This window comes from Astatotilapia calliptera, chromosome 3 (assembly GCF_964374335.1).
Source record: "Astatotilapia calliptera chromosome 3, fAstCal68.1, whole genome shotgun sequence".
Classification (NCBI taxonomy): Eukaryota; Metazoa; Chordata; class Actinopteri; order Cichliformes; family Cichlidae; genus Astatotilapia; species Astatotilapia calliptera.
In genome coordinates, this window is record NC_137424.1 from 80665393 (window position 1) to 80681727 (window position 16335).

The 16335-nt window shown below is 41.7% G+C and overlaps 1 protein-coding gene across 4 annotated transcripts in view; it reads right to left on the bottom strand.

Annotated features, from left to right (window-relative positions):
* Nucleotides 1-6212: 6212 nt before the first annotated feature.
* Nucleotides 6213-16335, bottom strand: part of LOC113014848 (protein NLRC3-like) — a 36705-nt gene continuing 26582 nt past the window's right edge. The window contains exons 8-11 of one of the 4 annotated variants that reach the window (XR_013906695.1): nucleotides 15433-15606; nucleotides 12633-12773; nucleotides 7851-7897; nucleotides 7587-7676 (exon numbers count right to left, since the gene is read on the bottom strand). Coding sequence is in view for 2 of the 4 variants with exons in the window: in XM_026156627.2 (XP_026012412.2) it covers nucleotides 7150-7676; nucleotides 7851-7897; nucleotides 15433-15606 (748 nt within the window). In the remaining 2 variants the exon portion in view is untranslated. Of the gene's footprint in view, nucleotides 7677-7850; nucleotides 7898-12632; nucleotides 12774-14608; nucleotides 14695-15432; nucleotides 15607-16335 lie in introns of those variants that run through there. The other 3 variants (XM_026156627.2, XR_013906694.1, XM_080299403.1) reach the window with 3 other exon arrangements.

Below are 16335 nucleotides of genomic sequence, written 5' to 3' on the forward strand. Positions count from 1 at the left end.
AAAGCAGAGCTGCAACATGACTGTGAGGATTCAGAAGAATAAAGTCAGAATACTTTATTATTGTGAAGACTAAAGTGCACCTTAATGCTGCCGATGAACACACATGTTCTTTGTGAAAGCATGTGTGAGCACAGCTGACGTGCACCACACTGACCCCACTCGCCCCATTTCTTCATCCACTTCTTGCTCTTGTGCTTGAAATGAGACGCAGCAAAAGTCAGAGGCTCTAAAATCCACACAAAGGGGGCTCGTTAGATCAGGATACTGGATGTGATCCATAGAAAACATGAATAATACACCACTTTATTTGAAGCATCTGTAGCACTGCCTCAGTTCTGGATGTTTCCACAGACTCCTCTGTGCACCTAAAGGAAAGGTCAAAGGTCAGCAGCACATGTAGTTGGGACAATTCTTCATTTACAAACAACAGTCGCACAAACTATACAATTATTTTCCTCCAATGACGACTTTTCACTTGCAGAAATGGTCCTGTGTGATTTCCAGGCTGTGATATAAAAACTAGTTCCTAATGGCAGCGATTTACTCAGTAAACATGTGTTTCCTTCACCAACCTCACACACAGATCCAATAAGATCAGGAAGTGGGCAGTATAGTACAATATGTGTTATTTTGTGCTGCACTGCCCAAATTAAAGATCTGCTGAAGTGTTGGAAATGATTCAGATGTTTATTTTGGACGATACAGCAGAAGATCAGACATGAAAGTGGAGATAACACAGAAGACCTGCAGCAAAGGGTCAGAGGTCAGACTCCACCTGGGCCACTGGATTCAACAATGAGCCAATGATCATCAAGCAGTGACTAAAGCAGAGCCCTGACATTCTGACATTTATCACACAGTCAGAACAAATGTCTGCTGATGACTTCATCTCATGAAACGACTGATAGATGTCAGTTCATTGATCAGCTGAGCTGCTGATCTTCATCATCACAGAAACATTCAGCTTGTTTCAATCAGTAAATAACTCCCACTACTCCCAGTTTGAACTGTTCCCACTCAAAATGCTGTGAGAACAATGATCATTGTAGAACTTCACAAACATCACGTGTTGTTTTCCACATGTAAGATCAGCAAACATACAGAAACTTCCTGTTGCCACACACGGCCTCTAAAATCTCTTCCACGCTTTCTGTCTGAAGTCCACTCTCTGTGTCGGATCCACAGGAAACAAGATCTTATTAACATGGTTTTCAATGTGTCTCCTTACAAAAAGTTCAACCAATGAACAAATGTGTGTATTTGTGGAGGCCGAACAAAAGCATGACACATTTCTCTGTTTCTATAAACTGGAGTCAAACACAAATATGAAGAGTTTCACTGATAGACTCAAAAATGCCCCCACAGTGGATCAAAGGGAAATCCTACAGTGTGGCCAGAGAATCTTAACCCTTTAAAGCCGGTCGGAGCGGACACGCTCCGTTTTGCGTAACTATTTTTAAATCCCGGTAGCACTGCAACCACGTAAGCTAGCACAATAACTTTTTTTGCATATGAAACCGGAGGAGTTGTACTTACATCTTATGCCATCAGCTTGTCCTCGGTCACAGTTTCCTTCCACATATAGCTTTGCAAAAATTGCATAAAAGACCACTTGCAGCAACAAAAACATAATATTCCTGAAACACGCTTTGTCGTTCAGATCAGCTGTTCATAACACTTCCTGTGTTGGAATAGATCATCAGCGCAAACTATCGCATGTCCGCCATTACCTGCCCGAATCCGGAAGTGACATAATTTTTGCGGAAAATGTAGTTTTTTACCTTCAGGGCCTCATCAGCCTAAACTGGTGTTTTTAAAAGTTATGTTTGACTTTATGACTTTCTGGGATGCTTAGAACTCAAATTGCACTGCTGGAAATAGTTTATTTTGATGCACATGCTGTTTTTTTTGCTTCACTGCTCTGTCCAATAAAGCTGAAAAAGGCCCCAAATCACAGAAATCTGCCTGCAGCCTCTGAAATGTCTTCTGTTTCCTTCCAGAGGCCGATGGCTTTTTCACCGTCATTTATGATGATGTCATGATTTTGATGAGACTGCTATGGTCGCCTCCCATGACCCCCAACCTCATCTACACTGAGATGCAGACATTTGAAAACATTCACAGTTCAGCACACAGCAGACAACTGAATAATAGTCCAACACAACAGTCTGTGTACAGACACACACTGAACTGACCTTTCATATAGTCAAAGGAGTCAATCAAACACAGCTGGTTGAGTCATTTCTTGTGTGAGTCTAAAGTGAATCTAGTATTTGAAAGTCCACTTCCTGTATTTGTTGTTGAAGACTTCTTCAGCTTCTTCTCAAGGACATCAGCTGCTTGTTTGGCAGCAGAGGCATATAAGAAGTTTCCTGAAAAACACTGAACAATGAGTTCACTGTGGCATATGACAGATTCAGCTTTCTATGTGCAAATGTGTCTGTGTCGACCTTTCAAATGCTGTTGAATCCAAAACATCAGCGGCTCCTCGGCTGCTCACTTCATGCACTTCTGTCTGTGTGACAGTCCAATGACATCACAGCTGTTTCCAGCCCCAGTGTCTCAGGACTGGACGCCTTTAAACATGTCGAGGATCAAACAGCGTCCAGCTAAACACACACGAAACTATCAAAGCTGACAATCATTCCAATAACATCTAATGGTTCATATATATAGACACAGGACTACAAGGAAATGGCTCTCAGCATCTGGCTGTGGGAACACATGAGTCCCTGTTTGTGTTCAGATTGTGTGCATGTTTTAGACGTGTGTCACATGTAGAAACACAACAATCCCACAATGACACACAGATGTGTTTGACACAGCTGTGCAGCTGTAAGTTGTTTCTAATGATTCATTGAAGCTCTTCTAACATTCTGGAGACGATCAGTACATGAATCTGTTCAACACGACAACAATTTGACTTCAATGTGAACGTTTGCATTAAATAACCTTCTTCATCCAGCTGACAGCATCTTCATCCTATGATATTAACAGCTCCTCCTGTTGATGACAAACCTCTGACATGATCTGCTTGAGGAGCTTTTTCATGTGAAGCTTCTGCTTCTGTTCACTGTTTGTGTTAATATGGAGAAATATGCAAAGACAAACACAGCACACACAGAGAAATGTAGACAGGATGTGCAGCCAGTGCAGTAAATGGTCTCAATATCAGCTCTTTAGAAAATGATCCTGATGAACATGAAACTAACATCCAATGAGAAACAGCTTCCTTGTTTCATGTCCAATAACAATAAATGCAGAGCTAATAAAGAGCTGTTCTATTGTAAAATGCTGAGATGATTATTAGACAGAACCCAGCGGCTCACCAAAAGCCTGCATTGAAAATCTATATGAAAGTAATCTATGCTCATATATGGCAAAATCCTTTAAGTGTCACTGTGTTTCTCATCTGTGCTCTTGTTGGTTGGACAAGTTTGTAAATGACAAAGAGCTCAGTGAACTTTGCATCCATCAGATCCTGTTAGATGTTTGTTTTTCCTTCACAGCTTTGTGATGAAGGCTGAAGAACAGAGATATGAACTATTGCCAACATGAATCCTGATGCATGACGTGGGCACAGACCCACCACAGCAACACTCAGCTCACCTCATTCCAGGCGCTTGTCTGCTGGAGACCATGAGCCTTGTTAGTCACACATCAGCACCGTGGTAGGAAACAGCCTCCATCACTTCATTAGATCTGAATTTGGACTGTTTCCCTCTGGATGAACCAAGTCTGTCAAATCTATTGATCCAACACAAACAAACACATTGGCTCACAGTCAGACTGGCTTTGTATGGATGGTGTAACAGGGGGCTGGGAAAGGATGCTGAAAGCTGAATATAACACAGAACAATAACAGGACATATAATAATGTAGAAACATGATCTTCAACAGGCACACTTCTATTATTCATGATCACAAACACAAAGAACTTGTGCAGCCCTGATATCAGCCCTAATATATGAGTGTGTTTGCCCAAAAACTGAAACAGCATCAACATGACAGCTGTAAGGAATCTTCTCTCAGCCTTGTTTGGCAGAAGATCCCTGCAACAAAGATTGTAGCTGAAAGATGACGTGTGTAAAGTTTGCTCTGTGGGAGGGTTGAGGCTGTTTTTAGACCTTTGATAGTTTCCAATCCAGTTCTGACAGACAGGAATAAAAACAACATCATTAAGATCAGATCATGGAGCTGTTTGCTGCCTTGTTTCTGTCTTCACATTACAAGACTTTACTACAATAAAGATGCTGACATGTATCTGTAGCAACAACATCATTGAATCTAGAACAACTGGAGCCAAACCAGTGGCTCTGCTGGGATCACTGGTGAGCCAACACTTCCTTGTTGATGCAGATTTCAGGGATTCCTTTTGCTCCTCCGTTATAACTGTTCTCTCTTCTCAACACATGATGACACAAAGGAATCAGCAGTGACAAAGATGATGCTGAAGAGAAGCACACACTTCACACATATAACAGACCAGTGCAGTTACACACACCTCTGCTCGACATCAGGCCTCAAACAAAGACACAAAACACTAACTTGACTCTAAATAGAAGAAACGAGCAGCTGTTTCTGTTCTGTGCCTATTTATATTTGACACACATGCTTCTCTTTGTGCAAACACACATCGCACTATAAGGGTAACCTCGCACACAATGATTGGACAGCACAGTGATGATGCTGGGAGATCCTATACGCAGCAACACAGAAACACTGAGAACTTTAAACATTGATTATATTGAGATCAGCAGCCGACCCAGTCTAGATAAAGGCGAGCAGCTGGGACCGCTGCTGCACCAAAAACAGGTTTCAGTGTTTCCATGTGTGTGTGTGTGTGATATCTTTACTTATACTGGTCAATAGACTTTAGTCAACACATCATTGAAAGGTGTTACACATGAAATAAAAACAGTTTTTCAAGTATCTTTATTCCTCTGAAGCAGCTGCATTATAACCAATCTGCTCCTTTGTGGCCGTTTAAAACAGCCTTAAATAACTGTTGTTATATTTGTTGCAGCTTCTGCTCCTCTTGAAGAGACATTTTTGAATTTCAATGTGACTTTAACTGGATAAATATCGGATATATAAACGTCTGCAACAAACTGAATCCAGCTTCTACCTCACGTTAGGAATGTTTTTGTGGCTCAAGATGACCTGATATCTTTCATGATGGAGACATTTGACACATGTTTCACATATTATAGACCAACAAGTTATTCATAGCAGTTTAAATACAGGGAGTCACTTTTGGGCCCAGCAGATGAAACAGAGCCAATATTTACTTCTTTATTTAAGTGACGTGTGTCACAGATGTGACCTAGTAAAGTGTAACTGAACATTAGTAACGTTATTAACACTCTCATGGTGTGCTTTGAAGATATTTCCAGGCTTCCATCATACAGATGATGCTCGTGGCAAAAGAATAACTTTCAGAAGCTGGTGATAGGTTTGTAGCTTGAACCTATTCGCTGGAACGTTGAAGACAATATAATTGGACAGCAAAGCAAGACATGAAATAGGCAAAGTTCTTTATGTTTCTCGTGCACGGGAGAGGAGAGAACCAGACAAACGTCGTTCCTTCGCTTGACCCCACTTGCTCTCGCAACTGCTATGCGCCCATCTCATTGTGAAGTGAACTGGAGTCTGTCTGTACTGGATCTGGATTCATAGTCGTCCTTCCAACAGAGACGCAGCGATCCGGCTCACCGATTGGAGAAAACGACGTACTAAGCCTGCTAGCAGGTGCAGGAGGGCCAATCTCAGCCACAGCTATGAAGCTGATAACTGCTAATAAAGCCCATTGATGGACTGATAACTGCTAATAAAGCCCATTGATGGACTGATAACATGAATATTAAATGTCAGCTCCCTCCAAATTAAGAGCTTTTTTAAAAACTCAGACTGAGGTCTTATTTTGAAAGCCAGAGTTTGTTGAAGCTGTTTCCTGGAGCAGGACCCTGAACAATTAGAAAAAGCAGATTTAAAAACACTTCACCTGTGCTCATTAAACCGACATCATGCAGTTCATCTTCTCACCAGCAGAGGACCACAAATCACCATCAATGAAGAGTTCAAGGAGATTTTAGTGACATCAGAGCTGTACGTATTGATCTAATCAATATGGAAGTTCATGTTTCTTTAATTGGATCAGCTTTTAACAGGAGCTGTTTTTATAGAATAACAGAAACATGAGAGATGCTGAATGTCTTTTTTTATAAGATTTATTTTCTTTTCATTTCATTTTCATTTAAATTGGGAAACAGACAAAACAAACAAAAAACTTACATCCATGGCACAGAGCAAACATCTACAACTAACCACGACATGGCAGGCCATTGTGACCACAGAAGCACTCCCAGGTGCACACTCTTGTATCCATGCCTTTCAAGGATAACCTCAGACATCCGAAAACCAAACACACAAAGTAATAATAATAATAATACTAATAATACTAATAATACTAATAATACTAATAATAATAATAACAACAACAACAACAATAACAACAACATAATGACATTGGTAATTACAGAAAGAATTATGACAAGGAATCCCCCCCCCCCCCAAAAAAAAAAAAAAAAAACACCAACAAACAAACCAAGAGCTCAAAAAAGTGAGCAAAACAAAAAACAGAACACGTCATGAATCATGACATGAATCCTTCCCACCATCCCCCCCCCCATCCCTTTACCTCTGTATGGCTCTGAATATCTTTAATATTTGATATACTGAGTACTATTGGATGTCCACTTATTCAGCCATGATGGAAACATCCCATTAAGAAAGAGAAATGAAACATTTGGATTCATTTTAATGAGCTCAGACTTGTTGAAAATGCAGAGGAGCTGGTTGTGAACTGAGCTTCAGAGAAACATACTGATATTCACTGTGAAGCTTTGAGTAGAAAAAGACAAAAAACAAACAAACATGTGGATTCTGGAATAATGGGAGCTTCCATCTTTAAGGACTGAAGAGGAAGAAGTTTACAAGGAATCATTTAGAACAGTTTCAAACATCAACTGATTGAATCCATGAATCTGAAAACATGTTTCTGAGTGAAAGAGACAGACATGTACAGACTGAACTATCTGTTCAACAGTCAGTGTGTTTCTCTAACAGGAGACACTCTTTACACTCCACTCAGCACAGAGTCACTGAGGAATCAGGAGGATCAGACCATATTGAAAACCCAGGATAAAGAGTTTCAGTGAATGTGGTGTTGAAGGTGTGGAGGTGGATCAGAGTGTCAGAGGAGACTCTGTAGAAGGACAGAGTGCCAGCAGGACAGTCCACATACACTGCTGCTCTGTTAGAGACAGAGGAGGGGATGGATTGTTTTTTACTATTGTGCCAGACAGAATGAGCACCACCATTGCAGCACCTCACACTCCAGGACTGATCATTCCATCCAAACATACAGTCATCACTGTCTCCTTTCCTTCTGATGCTTCTGTAACTCACTGATATATAAACCTTTCCTCTCCATTCGACCTCCCAGTAACAGCGACCAGTCAGACCATTTCTACACAGCAGCTGAGGATGAGCATCAAATCTATCTGGATGATCAGGATATGACTGAACCTCCGCACGGGTCACCTTCCTGTTGTGGTCAGACAGTTGGAGGTTTGTGTGAACTGTGTTTGTGTCGATTGTGAGTTGACAGGAATCTGATGAGAGAACAAACACAATCTAGCTGCAGTTATTGATCCATCATCTGTTCATTGATTGACACTTTGATGATGACTCCTGACATCAGAGATGTGAATGAGTGATGTGACAGTTTGAAGATGGTTGAATGTGTGCTGCTTTGTTTTCATGAATCCCATTAAAAACACACTTACACTTCCTCAGACCTGGTGTCAGCCATCGTTCTCCAGCAGGCTCCACCCTGAAAGGAGGAGGGGGGTCAGACCAGCACAGTCTCTTTCAGCATGCACACATGGACATTACTTCGCTCTCATACACACACTGTTAGACACTGATAAAGGAACAGTCCAACATTTTCACAAATACACTTCAATCCATATGTGGATCAAACTGCTGATGATTTGCACTGATCCTGGATCTGTTGGTGCACCAGTGTGATGAATGAAATGTGACTGATTCAAACTGTCACATTCATTATCTATACATTCCTCTTCTGTTTAGCTGGAATTGACACCTCCCTGCCAGCTTTTTTTCTCCTATTGGTGTCAGTGTGGTTACTGTACATGATCTCTGACCTCTGAATGAGTGGAGCATTGTTTTCATGTGCGTTAATGCCACCTGAAACCTGTTTATGTTCTGATTTAACAGCAGATTTCTCCACATGCACACAGAGAAATTTCTGCCTCTGTCACATAAACAGTGGACCATATATTTGTTTTTGAATATTTCATGTTGAAACTATTAAGGGACCAGTGTATTTCCTCAGCAAAGACTCTGTATACTTTATATATTTTATTATTATTTTTTTACTATTTAATTTGTAAAAATGTGTATACACACACACACACACACACACACACACACACACAGGAAAATATTTAGTATACACATCCAGAAATGCATACACTATTATATATTGTACATATATGTATTAGTTTCAGGTTGGCCATTCTTGTATTTTGCTCGTTTGTGTTGTTGTGTTCGCACATCTCTGTTGCTTGTGGGGCTCGCACACAAGAATTTCACTCGCATGTGCTGTGCCAGTGTGCCTGCACATGTGATGTGACAATAAAAGTGATTTGATTTGATCCTCATGTTAGTGCACTGAATCATTCTGCTGTAAGCTGACATCACTGAGTCACCTGTCAGTCTCCTTCTGTCCTCTGATAATCTGAAAGTTCATTTGTCAGAATCAGAAGATTACTTCCAGTCTGAGTTATTGTCACATCACTGACAACTCAGTGAAGAGAAACTGGGAAATAGAAAATCATTCACGTTACAATATTTAATCTATTCCATCAAAATAAAACAAATATTAAGCGGTGACTGCTGTTTGCTAGCATACAATGTTGCATATAATCAAATGAACAACAGCAGCATCTCTTATTTTGGTAATACAAACTTAATTAAAGCTGCAAGCAGCGTTATGAGGGCCCTCGCACACCCGGCACGTCGAGGCACGCTCAACACCTAAAACCAGCACGTCCGATCTGATGTCACATTGATGGAATTCATGCATTTACCCACCAGCTAACATTTCATCTCATTCAATCATGATTATAGTTGTCCCACTAGGTGGTGCTCTAACCATTATTGACAAATAGCATAACAAACATTTCCGAGCTCGAGTCTCATCACGCCTGCGACCTTTGGGAGAGATTGGACATTGTGTTTTTGAGTGACAGCAGATTACTGCTTTTTGGCGAGTGATTGAAACTCCACGTGGCGCCATGACCACCCCGTTTCCCTGAACGTAAAAAGCTTCGCAATTTAACATCACAAAGGTCTTTAGATTCCACACACTGGAGATCGGGTCAATCTGATGAAATCCCTTGGAGGAGTTCGTCAAAGAACGGTGCCTGAAAAGAGGGGAAAATGTCGCCATAATTACACATTAATTTTAAAATGGCTGCCTTCCTGTTGGATTTGGGATATTGCTCCAAGAGACTTTTTTCTACATCTTAATATCTTCCATAAGCTTACCAGGTTTCAGACTCATAGATAAAACACAGAGCAGGGGCTGATGTTTTGAAATTTTGTAGGGAGCGCTGTGGAGCCATTTCACGCTATTCAATGAAAATGATCAAATAGAAAGCTTTCATCACATTGGAGGTGTGGGCCAAATTTCAAGACTTTTTAAACTTTCCAAGCCCCTTAAAAGCGACTTCATCTTTCATGGTGAACCGTGTTGTCACTAGGTTGCGCCGTTCAGTTTAAAGTCACAATTTTCGCACTGAAGCATCACGAGGGACTCATGTTCACCACTTTTGAGGTGTCCACGATGAACCTGTGAAATCAGTACAACAAAGTGAAAGACATGACATTTCCTGTTGCCACTAGGTGGCGCTCTGCATATTCCTGACGATGGGCACATCAATCTGTTCAGGGCAGGTCTGACATCATGCCTGTAAAGTCTGGTACTGATCAGACTGGATTTCATTGAGTTATACTAACTTGTTTCTTCATGGCGAGACATGAAAGTTCGCCATGCTTCTGGGGTCACACCCTTACGCGAAAATTCACAGTTTTCACTGTAACCCAAGACCAACTGCTTAAGGCTTTCCTGGAGAAATTTGAGGCTGCAGATGTCACCCATCACAATACTGTACCCCAAAGTGTAAAACATGACATTTCCTGTTCCTACTAGGTGGCGCTCTCCCTGATGTCAAATATGGTAGTTGAAATATGTTCAGGGGTGGAGCCTTATCATATGTGTGCTCTTTGGACCAGATCAGACAATGTATGACAGAATGAGAAGCAATAAGATTTTCATGGCGAGTCATCAAACGGCTGCTTGCGCATGGCTGCTGATTAGACCTTGTGTGCAATCTACAGCTAAGCGTGGCCTGGTGCGCACTGCTCCGCCAGGTGAGCTGAATTAGAGCAATCAAGGCCTGGCGTGCCTAGTAGACCTGTTACGGCCCTAGCTGGGCCTCCTGATACTGCCCTTGTGTGGGCGTGGTGTTTTTCTCCGCCTCCTCCTCTTTTGCTCCACCCCCCGTCTCTCTCTTGCTCTTCTCTCTCCCCAGGACACAGCTGCTGCTCATTGGACTCATTTACCACCTGGGCCCAGTCAGCAATCACCTCTCGGAGGTCATATAAGCTGGGGATGAGCTGTGAGCAGGGTGTGGGGTGTTCTCTGGTGTCTCTGCGTTGTGTGTGGTTAGCCTGCTCAAAGTGTGGTGTTGTGGAAACAGCATAGCTGCTTTGCGTGAGTAGTGTGGGCTTGTGGGCCTTGGCAGCAGTAAAGCCAGCTGCTGTTAGTGACAGGGTGAGCTTGTGGGCCCCTGGAAGTACCTCCTCGTGGTGTGGAGTTTTTGTTTGGTTGTTGTGTTCTTTGTTGTTGCAACCCTTTTTCTCTTTTTCCAAGTGTTATTGGTAAAACGGCGTTGCCGGCTCTTTATGTTAAGATGATCTATAATAAAGACTATTTTATTTACTGAAAACACTGGTCTGTTTTCCTTTCATTCTGTTCTGGACTCATTTGTTACTGGTCCCCTCACTCACATGCCTAGACCCTTTCGGGGGGAACGTAACAAGACCTTAAAATGCATGCAGCAGTCATTTGACCTGGGTATGACATACTGAGAGGACAGCAAACCAAGCACAATCCACTTTCCACTGTGAGGAAGACTTTGAGCTAGACGGGCTATCGGTAAGCTCTTGGAGTCATATTTGCTGCTTATATGTTGGTGAACTATGGAAGCTCAATTGTGGAAATGTATTTATGCTTTGGGAAATAGTTACTGCATTTAAGTTTAAAAAATTATATTGATATTAAAATGAATGTTTAAGTTTGAATAAATTGTTTATGTAGATAGTGTTTCCCACATATTTATTTTATTAATACTAAAAATAGTTAGCCAAATCCTTGGTTAAATCTTAAAACTAGTGTAAATATGTTTGGTTTAATTTAAGGAAAATAATTCTTTGTAAAAGAAAATCCTTGGTTAAAGTCTCTATTAAAATATTTGCAAACTCTAAAATGTATACTTTAAAAATGTAATTGTTAAAAAGTGTAAAAATGCAAGGTAGACACATTTTGTGTATTTAAGAAACAGTTTTTCATCTTCGTTGTTTGAAGTTACTCAGCTCTGTGATTAAAAACCAATGAATGTAAAACTAACTTAAACTGGGTTAAATGATAGTTTAGACAAAAGTATTTAGCTTTAGCTATGTTAAGTGGCTTTACTGAAGTGTATATATTTTTGTTATTTCATTTGTCTTCTGTATAATGCCTTTAGTTTATCTGAATGATTAATTAAATGTTCTTTTTTGTGTTGAAAGGTTTTTCACCTGCTATCTAACTAGCTGGTCAAAATAAAGTGAGTGAAACCCAAAGTCTGGTCTTTTTCAAGTGTGGGCACCTCACAGACAGAACACTTGACAATAATTAATTATAGTTCTTATTAAAGAAAAATCAGGCGTTCTGCATCAAATTTGATGCCACACAAATTATTTCTGTCCACTATGAGATAAAGGAGAACACCACAAGCCTGATACGTGCAGCCACTTTTGGCAGCACCTGTAACATTCATCAGTCGCCTCATCGTTCTGACACACACAACAAAACTATCGACTACACTACACACTAACTGTAGATTCCAAACATGCCAAACGTCACAAGTCTCTCATCTCAAAACTCTCTCTCTTTTCTGCTCTCTCGCCACTGTCACTCCCAAAACTTTCCCCTCTTTCTAAACAACCAAATGCTATGGTGCCATTTCATTTTTTGATTGGTCAACATGGTACATTTTTCCGTCAATAGGAAAGGGTGGGGTTTTTTTGATTTGTGTTTTTGCTCATTTGTAGAGTGGAGAGTGCTTTGGAGCGCTTTCCTTATAAAACGCCACATTTACCATCTCTGCCCGTGGTAAACAAATGTCTCAGGAAAAAACATCACTTTTTTTTTTAATTATCATAACTCTGGGTTTACGTAGCCTGTCAACACAATTTAAAAACTGCTATTGAAGTACCTTCTTGAGCTCTCAGCGAAGGCGGTCGCACTTTCTCCTCTCCTCCTCACCCTTATCTTCCCTGCTTTGCCTCTATGTCCTTGTCTTGTCTTGTGTGAATTTACTTTCCCTGGAACAGTCTCTCACTGTCGTTCTCTAAACCTAAAAGAGAATTATGGATTTGATCAACTGGTCTCTGAGTGCTATTGACACCCTTTTCTCAACGAGAAGTCGGGGCTCGGGAGAGCCTGAGTGCCCTGGAGGGACTTTCCCTGCCGGTTACACGATGGACGGGTGGCAGAACTGGAGGACCGTGTGCCTGGCGGGACTGTCGATCGAGGACGCTGAAGATATCTACCTATTTGGAACCATGATAACAGGGTTCATGCTGATCGGCGTTGGCTTAGCCCTGGTTTATCAGAGAAATAAGAAAGCGGAACCGGCTGTTCAAACCCCCCCAAGGGTGCCCGCTGGATTCGAAGCGACGGGACGAGGTGCGACCTCTCACAACGAACGTAATATGGTCAACACCTTGGAGACGCTTACAGCTGCTGTGAAGGCTCAAAACAACACCACTGAGCGTATGAGGGGAAACATCAGAGAGGGGCCTGCTCAAAATGAGACCCTTGAGCGACAGTTGGAAAACATCGCGGAACGGATCACTGCAGTTGTGAGGTCTCAGAATCAAAAGACTGACAACACCACAGAACAGAAGTTTGATACCATCATGGGGAGGCTCGCGGCTCTCCAACGGGAGATCGAGAGACCAGTCTCGGAGTGCTAGAATTCGAGCTGCTCACAAAGGAGAAATCAACAATATTCAACATTTGGACACCACGGCCCCAGCTGCAGGCCCAAGGCTGGAGCCCACCAAAACAACTCCCTGATAACGACTGTGTGATGACTATTCTTCCCGCCCCACGAAGGACACCTGGATTGGCTGGAGGACTGTTTACTTAGCCTGATAGGCCGAAGGACACTGTCTCAGCTAAACTATGGACACGCACACACACTTACACTGATAAGCACTCACTCATCCCCCCTCCCTTTCCAACGCCTTCGATGCTTGTGCCCTACCGGGGAAGATAGCAGTCAACTGGACCAGCGCAGATATGCTGCAGGACCGGATGCGCTGTCTACGCCGGCTCTCTCTCACCTTTACCCGCCCCTGTTGCTTGTCTCGTGTTTCTATGGTGTATTGATAGTCATGTGCTTTTGTGCTGAGGTGTTTTTTCTGTTATCAAATTGTTCTCCCACTAGGAGCTCAGTCTGAGTGGAGTTTTTTTTCTCCTCCTCTTACCTCATGTAGTGTATTTTCGTTGTTGTTTTTTTTCCTATCAGCCTACCTTTCTGACATGTCTGCCCAATGTGATGTTTGTGTAAAGTTGGTCAGAAGGTTCCTTTGTGAGTGCGCATGCGCCATTAGCGTGCTGCCTGCTGTAACCCCTAATTTCCCTCGGGATGAATAAAGTATTCTGATTCTGATATAGTCGAAGTCCACACTTTTAACATATAAAGGGAGACTCAGGTTGTCTTGGGTTGACATAACATCTTGTTTTTATGTCATCTGTATAGGAATTTCTTTTACTTGTGTATTAATCACATTATTTTACCGTATAATGCCTTGGTGCCACTGGATTTTAACATGTCTCACACTCATACAGTAAGACAAATGGTGGGGGTCTAGTAAGGAAGTTGGGGGAAGCAGACAGCTCCACAGGAAGAATCTTTTGTCTCTTCGAGGACTCTGGGAGGTAGCAAGGGAGTGTGAAACAGCTGTGTACTGCCTTTTGTTCCTGGAGAAGGTATTTAACTGAGAGCCATGCTAGGCTCAGGGAGACTCTGCTGACCGTCTGCCCCGCAGTCATGCAGGGGCTCCACCAACTTGGTTGTCTGTTGTGTTTTGATTCAAGAATGTTAGCTACCGCTCGTCTGCAGGCTTTATTTAATGGTAAACTTCCACAACACATCTTAAATTGATCATGAAATTGGTTTACTTTATTCTTCCTCAGCCAATCAGGAACACTTGTGTGATTGCGCCCGACCCCCCAGCTCCTGTTAAGCTGAAGGTAGCTTCAACCATCTGTGATTAGAAAAAGAGCAACGAGTCCACACCACATTTTCTTGTTAGTAACAGCGATGTAACTACAGAAATAGAGATTATTGAGATCACTAGTTACTGTAAAAAAGTAACGGCCGTTATTCCCATCACTCAAAATGACACGATTATTTGCATTTCTGCTACTCATAAACCAGTGACAGTATTTAATGATCAATATCCACAAATAAAAATTGTAAATAAATGACATTAGATGAGCACAAATCTGACTGAGAACTCAAACTTCACCTTAATTTTTTTTCCTATCTGTCCTGCTCACATCTCCAATGCTTGTACATGTTGTCATTAGTGTAGCTTCACTCCACATCAGCCACACCACTTTGCTAGCTAAAACACTGGTGTCGGCACATAAGGACACTGTCAGAGCCTGTCAACGACATTGATTAGCTGTGTAAATAGGAATGTGAATCGCATCATTGGCTGGAGCAGCCAGTCACCAGTCACTCTTTGACTCACACTGCAAAATAACACCGAATGAATCCTTATGTATACATTTAAATCTCAGCAGCTTTTCTGTGCCAGCAGTGCGTATTTGCGCAGGCTCGCAGCGTAGAGGGAACAGTGCTAAGATAACTAAATTTTACCTGGAGATGTTCTCCCTAGAGACCTTAAACATGAATCATGTCACATGAACCAACAGTGAGTGAAGGACACAGGAAATGTTTCCAGCTCTTCCTCCTCTATCAGACATTCTCTCCATACCTGAGAGTGTCCAGTCTCCAGCCTGGATCCTTCACTCCAGCCGACAGCAGTTTAATTCCTGAGTCTCCTGGATGATTGTAGCTCAGGTCCAGCTCTGTCAGATGGGAAGGGTTGGAGCTCAGAGCTGAGGCCAGAGAAGTACAACCTTCCTGTGTGATCAGACAGCCTGACAGACTGCAGACACACAAAACAACAATCCATCTGTCAACAATCTTCTCTTTGTCACATATAATAACATCTATCCATTCAATTTAACTTTATTTATAAAGGACAATTCCAACAGACAACAACAGTCATCTCAAGCTGTTTAACAGTGTAAGGTAACAGCCTACAATATTAGAGAGAAAGCATGGCACATAAACACATCAGGAGTGAAAAGAGGGGAGCATAACTAAGGGTCTTGCACAATAAGGAACTTGCACAATCGGTGGCTGACTAAATACTTTTTTGCCCCACTGTATATATTTGTTTTTTGTTAAGTTGCCTAATAATTATGCACAGTAATAGTCACCTGCACACACAGATATCCCCCTAAAATAGCTAAAACTAAAAACAAAACTAAAACTACTTCCAGAAACATTCAGCTTTGACATTAATGAGTTTTTTGGGTTCATTGAGAACATGGTTGTTGTTCAATAATAAAATTATTCCTCAAAAATACAACTTGCCTAATAATTCTGCACTCCCTGTATGAATGTGAATCGCATCATTGGCTGGAGCAGCCAGTCACCAGTCACTCTTTGACTCACACTGCAAAATAACACCGAATGAATCCTTATGTATATGTTGACAAAATCCTCCAAGTATTCACATGTGACACCATTGCTATTTCAGCTACACTGGCTTCCTGTTGAATTTAGAGTACATTTTAAGATCCTGGTCTTGACATTAAGAGCCTTGCAT